Source organism: Antennarius striatus, chromosome 2, assembly GCF_040054535.1.
Source record: "Antennarius striatus isolate MH-2024 chromosome 2, ASM4005453v1, whole genome shotgun sequence".
Classification (NCBI taxonomy): Eukaryota; Metazoa; Chordata; class Actinopteri; order Lophiiformes; family Antennariidae; genus Antennarius; species Antennarius striatus.
In genome coordinates this window covers 15,750,895-15,761,234 of record NC_090777.1, presented here as the reverse complement: position 1 = coordinate 15,761,234, position 10,340 = coordinate 15,750,895, and the positions used below count along the sequence as shown (strand labels likewise).

General features: G+C 39.8%; 1 protein-coding gene across 1 annotated transcript; it reads right to left on the bottom strand.

Moving 5' to 3' along the window:
- Window positions 1-2,884: 2,884 nt before the first annotated feature.
- On the bottom strand, window positions 2,885-10,263 carry stac3 (SH3 and cysteine rich domain 3). Its single transcript, XM_068339935.1, has 13 exons — window positions 9,970-10,263; window positions 8,063-8,103; window positions 7,617-7,695; window positions 6,895-7,048; window positions 6,697-6,794; window positions 6,476-6,536; window positions 6,208-6,305; window positions 5,985-6,054; window positions 5,709-5,770; window positions 5,383-5,465; window positions 5,226-5,277; window positions 4,969-5,106; window positions 2,885-4,735 (listed from the first exon to the last, which is right to left on the bottom strand). The coding sequence occupies exons 2-13, from the start codon at window positions 8,068-8,070 to the stop codon at window positions 4,628-4,630; spliced, it is 1,011 nt and encodes a 336-aa protein (XP_068196036.1). The 5' UTR covers window positions 8,071-8,103; window positions 9,970-10,263; the 3' UTR covers window positions 2,885-4,627.
- Between the last annotated feature and the right edge of the window lie 77 nt (window positions 10,264-10,340).

Below are 10,340 nucleotides of genomic sequence, written 5' to 3'. Positions count from 1 at the left end.
CACACACACACACACACACACACACACACACACACACACACACACACACACACACACACACACACACACACACACACACAACCAGCATTGTGTTTTGTTGATAAGAAGGTCTGAACACGAGCAAAGCAATATACAGTACAGCATAATAATATAATCTAGGAAATTACTTGTAAGAAAAGACTATACAAATATTTTCTTTGTATTTTGTGGAGGGGGAAACTTTGTTGTGACCTACTGACCAAGTTTGTTTTTTGGGTCTTGCACAGAAATGCACCAGTCTCCTGTGTGATAGGACCACATTTCACCAAATCGCCTACAGGGGGCAGCAAACCACACCTAACAGTCTGCAAATTTTAGAGAGGTGAAGGAAAATCTGAGCTGGAGGAATGACGCAGAACCTACGATGGCAGCACCACACTTGCCTGAATTAAAACAACGGTCACCGTTTTGACACTATTTAATTGATTAACTGTTTACGTCTCAGACTTGTAAGTCTTCATTTCCAGCCTCTGCCCTGTGTACTAACCCTAACAGTAAAGTTCTTCTTCTTCCTTTCCTTTCGGCTTTTCCCTTCAGGGGTCGTCACGGTTCCTTCCATCTAACCCTGTCTTCTGCATCCTCTTCTCTCACACCAACTACCTTCATGTCCTCTTTCATTACATCCATAAACCTCCTCTTTGGTCTTCCTCTAGGCCTCCTGCCTGGCAGCTCAAAACTCAGCATCCTTCTACCAATATATTCACTATCTCTCCTCTGGACATGTCCAAACAATCTCAGTCTGGCCTCTCTGACTTTATCTCCAAAACCTCTAACATGTGCTGTCCCTCTGATGTACTCATTCCTGATCCTATCCTTCCTGGTCACTCCCAGAGAGAACCTCAGCATCTTCATCTCTGCTACCTCCAGCTCTGTCTCCTGTCTTTTCCTCAGTGACACTGTCTCTAGACCAAACAACATCACTGGTCTCACCACAGTTTTGTACACCTTTCCTTTCATTTTAGCTGAAACTCTTCTATCACACATCACACCTGACACTTTTCTCCACCCGTTCCATCCTGCCTGTACACGCTTCTTCACCTCTTTTCCACACTCTCCATTGCTCTGGACTGTTGACCCTAAGTACTTAAAATCCTCCACCTCCTTGATCTCTTCTCCCTGTAACCTCACTCTTCCACTTGGGTCCCTCTCATTCACACACATGTACTCTGTCTTACTGCGGCTAACCTTCATTCCTCTCTTTTCCAGGACAAACCTCCACCTCTCTAGCTTCTCCTCCACCTGTTTTCTGCTCTCACTACAGATCACAATGTCATCTGCAAACATCATAGTCCATGGAGATTCCTGTCTAACCTCGTCTGTCAGCCTGTCCATCTCCATAGCGAACAAGAAGGGGATCAGAGCTGATCCCTGATGCAGTCCCACCTCCACCTTGAACTCCTCTGTCACACCTACAGCACACCTCACCACTGTCTTACAGTCCTCATACATGTCCTGCACTGCTCTAACATACTTCTCTGCCACTCCAGACTTCCTCGTACAATACCACAGTTCCTCTCTGGGTACCCTGTCATAAGCTTTCTCCAGATCTACAAAAACACAATGCAACTCCGTCTGGCCTTCTCTGTACTTCTCTATCAACATCCTCAAAGCAAATACTGCATCTGTAGTACTCTTTTTTAGAAAGAAACCATACTGCTGCTCACAAATGCTCACTTCTGCCCTTAGAGTAGCTTCCACTACTCTTTCCCATAACTTCATTATATGGCTCATCAGCTTTATTCCTCTGTAGTTGCCACAACTCTGCACATCTCCCTTGTTCTTAAAAATGGGCACCAGCACACTTCTCCTCCATTCCTCAGGCATCTTCTCACTATCTAAGATCCTGTTGAACAACCCAGTCAGAAACTCTACTGCCACCTCTCCTAGACACTTCCAAACCTCTACAGGTATATCATCAGGACCGACTGCCTGTCCACTCTTCATCCTCTTCAGTGCCCTTCTCACTTCATACTGACTAATCTTCGCTACTTCCTGGTCCACAACATTCACCTCTTCTAGTCTTTGTTCTCTCTCATTTTCCACGATCATCAACTCTTCAAAGTACTCTTTCCTCTTTCCATCTTCCTATCACATTACTGGCACCTGTCAATAGACTTCCATCCCTATCCTTAATCACCCTAACCTGCTGCATGTCCTTCCCACCTCTCGCTCTCTGTCTTTCGAACCGGTATAGATCAGTCTCTCCCTATTTACTGTCTAACCTAGCATACAAGTCATCATAAGCCCCTTGTTTGCTACCTCTACCTTCACCTTACACTGCATCTCCCTGTACTCCTGTCTACTCTCCTCAGTCCTCTCAGTGTCCCAGTTCTTCTTAGCTAACCTCTTTCTCTGTATACATTCCTGTACCTCCTCATTCCACCACCAAGTCTCCTTATCTACTTTCCTTCCAAATGACACACCAAGTACTCTCCTACCTGTCTCCCTGATCACATTAGCTGTAGTTGTCCAGTCATCTGGAAGCACCTCCTGACCACCCAGAGCCTCCTTCCTAAAAGGCCTGCAACACTCTTCCTTTTTCATCTTCCACCATTTCGTCTTCTGCTCTGCCTTTGCCCTCTTCATCTTCCTCACCACCAGAGTCATCCTACACACCACCATCCTATGCTGTTTGGCTACATTCTCGCCTACCACTACTTTGCAGTCACTGATCTCCTTCAGTGTAACCCTAACAGTAAGGTTACACTGACGGAAAGACGCCAGGTCAAAAGTTCCCTGTTCACATTCATGGTACCGAGATCATGGTCTGAACAGACTGTTTCACTACTGCTGCAACAGGACCTGTTCCACACAGCATCAAAACAACAACAAAATAACAAAGGAGGATTGCAAAAGAAAGATTTTACTTCACATGAGCATGCTATGATGAAAGTGGTGTGCCACCTGCAACTGAGTTATAAGGGAATCATGATTTAGGACAGGTCAGCAGCAAAGTTGTACCACAACTTTACCAAAAAAGTATACTGTAACATGAACTTCAGCAGAAACTTCAGAACAAGGAGGAAATTAAATGCAGTACATGGTTTGTGTAAAATTAAAGGTTGTCCGCCACTTCCTTGCATTTAACAGGACATTGGTTTGCATCCTACAGCACTAGTCACTGTATTGCCCGATACATTTGTATTGTATTGTACTGCACTGTACTATATAATTGTGTCCATCATTTCTAATCTGAACATCAGTCAACTTTATTAATAGTTAATTTTTAAATCCTGCTTGGAGTTCAAGTCAGATTTGAAGCTGGATTTCACCTGCCAGTCTGAAAGTAAACACTAGAGCAGTGGTCCTCAACCTTTTTTACGCCACGGACTGGTTTCATCTAAGACAATATTTCACGGACCGGCCTTCATTTGCTCTATAATCGTTAATGACGCCAGGACCACTGTAGTCTAATAATAAATCATCTGCAGTGGTTTTATGTGAAATGCAGACATCAACAGACAATAAACAAACAAACAAATGCCGCTTCGCAAGGACAGTAGTTTGGAAATGGAAACAGGGTTTGCAATACTTTTTGGGTGATCTCAGGATAATCTGCCTTGATTTTAATCCAGTAAACTGGACCGGTGGTGGGCGCTTAATTTAGGGGTAACCTGTCACATGACCGAGACCGGTCAAGCGTGACAGACGTCACTTTTCAAAATAAAACATCTTTCCGACTCCGAAATAAATAGAACGGAAGTAACGTAAATCATTTTTTAATTCTGTGTGGCCCGATACCAAATGACCCACGGACCGGTAGCGGTTCGCGGCCCGGGGGTTGGGGACCACTGCACTAGAGGATTTAAAACTTGACAATAAGTCTTACTTATAACTGAGCAGCAGCACCAAATGGTAGCTGTACTTCTGATTAGTTAATATATTGATCTCCAACAACAGCTTTATTTCTCTGACATTTATTGTTTGAAATTGTTCGAAAACATTTAAAAGCTTCACAGAGTCTTGAAAGTGCACTTCAGGTTCAATATTTAAAACATTCATATAAGAGCCATTTGGGTAATTTAATCAGCAATTAGTGCAAATATTTGAAACCACTTTGAAAAGTATTGCTTGTATTATGTGAAAGCCTGATCTAGCACATGTTTCATGACTTGCATTCTCATGACATTCACAACAAAGCAAATAAATCACCAGATTGTCTCATGGCAACTTAACGCTGTCTATGAAACTGTTTTTAAAAACTGCCTGTTAAGTGACTGATCCTTCACCAAAAATACAATCCACCAATGTATGCCCTACAAAGATAAAGTGCCGTATCTGCATTTTAGCAAAAATAACATTTATTGCCCTACATGACTTCAGTATCTCCTCAATTTACATAAGAATGTTGTTATTCTACCACTGCATTTCACAGATGTTTTAATTTACTTTTTTATGCTTATTGAAGAAAAAAAATCACAAAAACTGTTTTTGTAAGTTAGACATTTTTGCAGATATCACACTCTGTCTTTCTAGGGAAGATAAAGAAAACTACCGAAAAGATCTTGCAGAAAGTCTCTTTTAGAACGTGACATCCATGAGGTGTCAACATAGAAAATGTTTAGAAGACTCTTTTATTATGTGGTTTTTATGTCACAGTGATTTCCTCCAGCAGGTCAGCAGGAAAGTAGCCCAGCTTTCGGCCTGTGCTGACCTTCAGGTATCCACCTTTCTCATCTCCTTTCTTCACCACAATCTGAAACACACAGCGATGACATCACGACTGAACATCCCAACATCAGTATGATCTTGGTAAGTGTCATTCATATGCAGCATCTTTTTTTTAATGTGTTGACAGGATACAACTGTGTTAAGAATGAGGTTTTTAAGCAACATAAATGGGCAATGACCATACATAGGGTTATATTTTTATATTTTTCATTTCTTTAAAATTCTTGATTCTTTCTTTTTTACAGTAGGTGTGATTACCTGATCTTTCTTCAGAGTGATTTGTCCCATCTCTCTGTTCCCGACAAAGGAACGTGTCACCTTAAAAACCCTCTCAGCAGCACGAACCTTTATGAGGTAGTTGGTGGGGAAGTAGCCTGTTTTCTCCCCCATCTTTCCCTGAAAACAGAGTGATAAGACTTTTAGTCTATCCTCCACAAAAAGTTTAGTAAACAGAGACACACAGCTGAAACTATCTGAACGCTAACTGACTAATGAAGAAGTGAATTTAAACTCACCCTCCACCACTCTTCATTGGAGTCGTCCAGCACTGTGATACGATCACCTGGACTAGAACACAAACTCATCAGTCACTGCATTAGATTTTATGAGAAGCACACATTGTAACTTTAATTGATCAAAGAAATGTTTAATTGGTGCATCTTTCAAACTTACTGGAAGTCCAGGTCATCTTTCTCTATGGCCTTGAAGCGGTAGAGAGCCAGGTAGTAGTGGGATTGGGAGAATGTACCCTTAGTCTGTGAAAACACACACACACACACACACACACACACACACACACACACACACACACACACACACACACACACACACACACACACACACACACACACACACACACACACACACACACACACACACACACACACAAATGCTTCAGCATGAAGCAGATGAAGCGTAAACATGCAAAAAAAATCTACAGCTGCTGCGAAAGGGCAGAATGTAGTAACGACAGCCTGAGAGTAAAGCTGAACTGTAACCTTTTCTCTGATCTTGTCATCCGCTTTGTCTCCTCCTTTTTCCTTCTTATCGTCAGGCTTCCCTGCGTGAACATAGGTCATCAGCAATTCCCCTGCTTTTAATTCACTTCAACACTGAGAATTCACTGTTTAATGTTGTTTTTACTGTTTGAGGTAGAAACAGCAATGTTATTTTGTGACTGTGTGTTTCTTTGTGCTGTCTTTTGATTTTTATGACAAAATTTAGAATATTTTGTACTAATGGGAACATCTAATCATCATTTGAGTTCAGTGTACCTTCCCCTCCCTCCTCATTCTCCTTGGGCTGTTGATTTTCCTCTTCTTCTTCTTCCATCATCATCATCATCTAGACAAGAAGTATTCAGAGTTGTACACAAATATTAAGGCTACATCATTTCAAAACTTGGTATTAACCAAATTTGTCTACTGTTGTTAAGAATGAGTGGAAGGCATATAAAGACATGTTTACAGTTTGATTAAAAATAAACTATATGCTCACATTTTTTTTATCATTTTCATTCTTTTTGCGCTCCTTATTTGCCATGATGACCCCGACCCGCAGGGTGTCAAAGACGGGGTCATTCCGGTTTGGGTTGTCTGATTGAGGACAGAGCGTTCAGCCACATCATTTGATACCATTACTGAGAATTGAGTCATAGGCTTTCAAAAATAGACTACTGTATACTTTTTTTAACAGACAGATTTAGAAGGATTAGAAGGATACAGAACCATTAGCATACATGAGACACATCATTCTGTGGACTCACTTGGATCTGGTTGGTCGCTGCTGTACAGGGGTGAGCTGTAGGCCCTTCTGAAGCCAGGGGGCTACAGGAAACAAATGGAGGATTCGAAATTTTCAACATTTTTGCATCTAAATATCAATATTGAAGAAAATTAAGTAGATGAAATCTATACTTAAGGCACCTGTTGTATTTTAAATCATATTATTTCTACCAAGCCTGAAAGCAGAAGGAACCAAACTCACAATTTTACCAAAACACCTCTGGAACTCAACATAGGACTGACATGAATGGTGGATGTTGGTCTTGCAGTTTTTACACCTCAGGGCAAACTTGTTGTTCACTAAAAATGAATGAAGGAACAGCAATTGTGCGAATTGTCAACTTTGCATGTAGAAGAAAGCCTTGATGTCGGTTTTCTTGACAACATTTCTGATACATACAGACTATCATTCGAGCACAGACGTCACAGAACTTGGGTTTCTTGCAGTAGTGGTCCTTGAACTTGTGGGGTTTGTCGTTGATCCGGACAACAGGGTCTACGGGCTCTGGTTCCTTCTCCTCCACCTCAACCTCCTCCTCATAAATGAAATAGACCTGGACACACAAAGGCTGTATCTCAGTCATCTAAATACGTGCAATATATAAAATTAGCAGCATTTTTTGCGTCTGTGAATCTGATAATGTGGACAAAATTCCTGTGAAGGATATCATATGTAATGTGTATGGATGAAAGTAGCCTCCAGCTAATATTCCAATAACTTAAATTGCTCACATGTTACCTTGGCTATTAGAAATGGACAGTCGGACTGACATTGCATGTGTTACATTATGTAGTGTAAAATATTATCAGTTTGAATTATCATATATTTCATGACAGACATCTATTGACACACTAATAGCATTATTAATGGTGTTTGAAATTTTCATTCCACTGTATACTGTTATCTAGAGAGGTACTTCTGCAAACCTACAGTGAGTGTTCTTTACATATCTTAGAGGATGACTTGATCCTGCAGAGAATAAATGGCAGAAACCCTAAAGTCAAGTCTCATATTGATCTAACTGATACTTCACTGCGTTCCTGTCCCAGCTGGTGGCTATTTTAAACTGACCAGGAATGGCACTTCAAACAGTGGGGGCTTGACATGGTTCTGTCACTCACAGTGTCTCCGTCTTCTTTCACTACGTTGTCAGGAGCTGGAGGGTTGTCATGAATATCCACAGAGTGTTTGTCATCCTCCCTAATGCACACACATAATTAACAAAAGAATGTGAGATCAAGTCGGAGTATCGCCAATGATTATTTTCTTTTTAAAGGGTTTCCATTCTTTCTACTTCACCTCTTGTCACTCAGGCGGAGAAGGTGTTATTTCTACACATGAAATGTGAACATCAAATTACACTTCTACCTTGGAATAACTGAGGGTTGATTTGTTTTGGAAGACATATATTGATCGAATGAGCAGGTTACTCTTTTTTACTGTGTTAAATATTGCGTATAAAGTCATGCATGAAAAGCATAGGTTAGGAGGCTTTTCAGTCTGGACAGTCCAGTATTTAACTAAGGGGGCAGACAAAAGACATGTACATATCAGGAAATGTACTCACAGATCCATGGTGACTGATAGATAATGTCAGCACTTGTTCACCTGCAAAGGCATAGATATATTTATTTATCAAGGTTTTTTTTTTGAAGATCCACTTTCTTTTGCTACCATTAATTAGTTCTCAATTCTGACAACCATAAGAAAATCATACATTTTTGTAGATTAAAGACATTCACTAGTAGTAGTATCATATCAGAATGACTGATATGTAGGTAGAAAAGATAGATTTTTAAAAATATTTTGTAGCTCTGATTATATGTCTTGTATATTTTCCTCCTTTCTGAAACACTGTGATAAATGTATGGAAGATTGTTGAACTGTCTTCTTTTCAAACTGTACAAAATGTCAACACCAGCAACATATCTGGTTCGCTAGTCTGTCTGGTTACTAGTCTGTCTGTTTTGAACATGATGAAGACACACTGAACTTCTTCTCTCTCCCTTAATCTACTGTCCAGAGTGTGTAGATGGTATAACTTTAAGTCAGGTAAAAACATCATCTCTCTATAGTATATACGAGCTATGCGTAATAACCAATAAATAATAAATTGCATAATTTTCCATTATAGGGTTACTAATTTATCATCATTACATATTATACATTCTTTTTACTTACAGCCCATAAGATATAGGGCAAAATATAGTGCATTAAAAACTTTTTAAACTATATCTTCCATGATGTAAGCCATCGTAAAATCAAGCCAGCCACAATTTTTTTTCTTTTGGATTAAATTGGTTTCAAAAACATTCCAGCACAGTGTTACAGCATCTATTATATGTATTTTTTGAGGACAATGTAAAAAAAATAACACAATATTTGGTTAACGCAATCAAATATTGAAGTTGCAAAGTGGAAGGTACCCCGATTTTTCAAATCACGACACACATAGCAACAAATACAGAGACATGTTGTTCAAATGGTTTTGTATGAATAACACTACACACAAGGATAATACAGTGAGGTTCTTTCCATTGTGTTTCCTGTATTTTAATACGAAATAAATCTGTGTGAACTATATTTGAGTCTATATTGTGTATACCATATTTATTATTGATTAAATCATGTGACTGTAATGCTACAATACAAGCTGCTGTAGGATTTTATCCCGGCCCGCTATTAAGAAGAAATAAGCGTTAACACACTGATAAAACATAGAGGTAGAAAAAAAAAAGGTTTACAGTAGATTGACTGTTCTACCTCCTGAAAACTACTGTACAACTACTAATCATAATGATAATAACAATGACATTAAGTGTGATAAAGTATTGGTAAAAATAAAAATATACCTACAAGCACTGATAAAAGTATGTCCTATCAATTTGATGGAAAACTAGAAATGCCCCAAATATTGGATGGATTTGTAGAAAGACACAAAAAGCAGATGAGTTCAAATGTGCTAAAAAATTAGATACATAGCATAAAGGCCCTGTGTAACATTAGCTCTGATCATATCTGATATGTATGGACAGATCATCAGTAGTGATCTTATGTAGCTCCTGTAGCAGGGGCAAAATAAAAAAGGATGAATTCTATTGTGTGACACGAATGCAGAAGATAATTGTTCGGATTGCATTGTAAATTTTCAAATGTGGTGTATACACATATTGCACCATTGAAGTCAACTGTCCACTTGACACAAACTATTCTAGGCTTCTGAAATTCAATATCTTCATGGCTAAATTTGGTTTCTTCCACCAGTCAGGAAAAGAAGAGCAAAATTCTACAAAGTACGACTTCAGGAACAAAATCAGTCTTTGTGAATTGGTGGAGCATTTGCCATAAGACTGTTTTCAGTAGCACATAAGTTGTCTCATTAAAAGTTAACAGAATAAAGGCAATTGAATGTTTTTGTCATACAAACACATATTGATGAGAACCACCAAACTTCAAACTTGCGATAGAACATACCTGATGTCAAAATTCACGCAGCTTAGAGGAAAAGATCCAATGTCTGTTTGATGGTGTCCTTTGGCTGCAGGCGTTTACTGGAGCGCTGAGTCAGTCCAAGCAGCCGACCCACCTGCCTCCTTGCTTCAGACCCTCGGGATTCTTTTGCCAACACCAGCACAGTGTGGGCCCTTTCTTTCCAACTATATTGTCTCTTAAGGTGATTTCCAAAGTGCTCAGACGAGAGCATGTGTCTGTGTTTGTGGATTTACCTTTGACTTTGCATGTGTGTTTGCCACACTGAGCACTCATGTGTCAAGATGACCGTTTGCGACAGCTGGGGACCTCAGACTCAGTACCGACGATGAAGGGAAATCAGATACTTTCTCTCC

Coding starts and splice junctions, on each gene's coding strand:
- stac3 (XM_068339935.1), bottom strand. Junction 7,049..7,616: donor TGAAAGAAGACGGAGACACT/GTGAGTGACAGA, acceptor TTGTGTGTCCAG/GTCTATTTCATTTATGAGGA. Junction 6,306..6,475: donor CAGCGACCAACCAGATCCAA/GTGAGTCCACAG, acceptor GTCCTCAATCAG/ACAACCCAAACCGGAATGAC.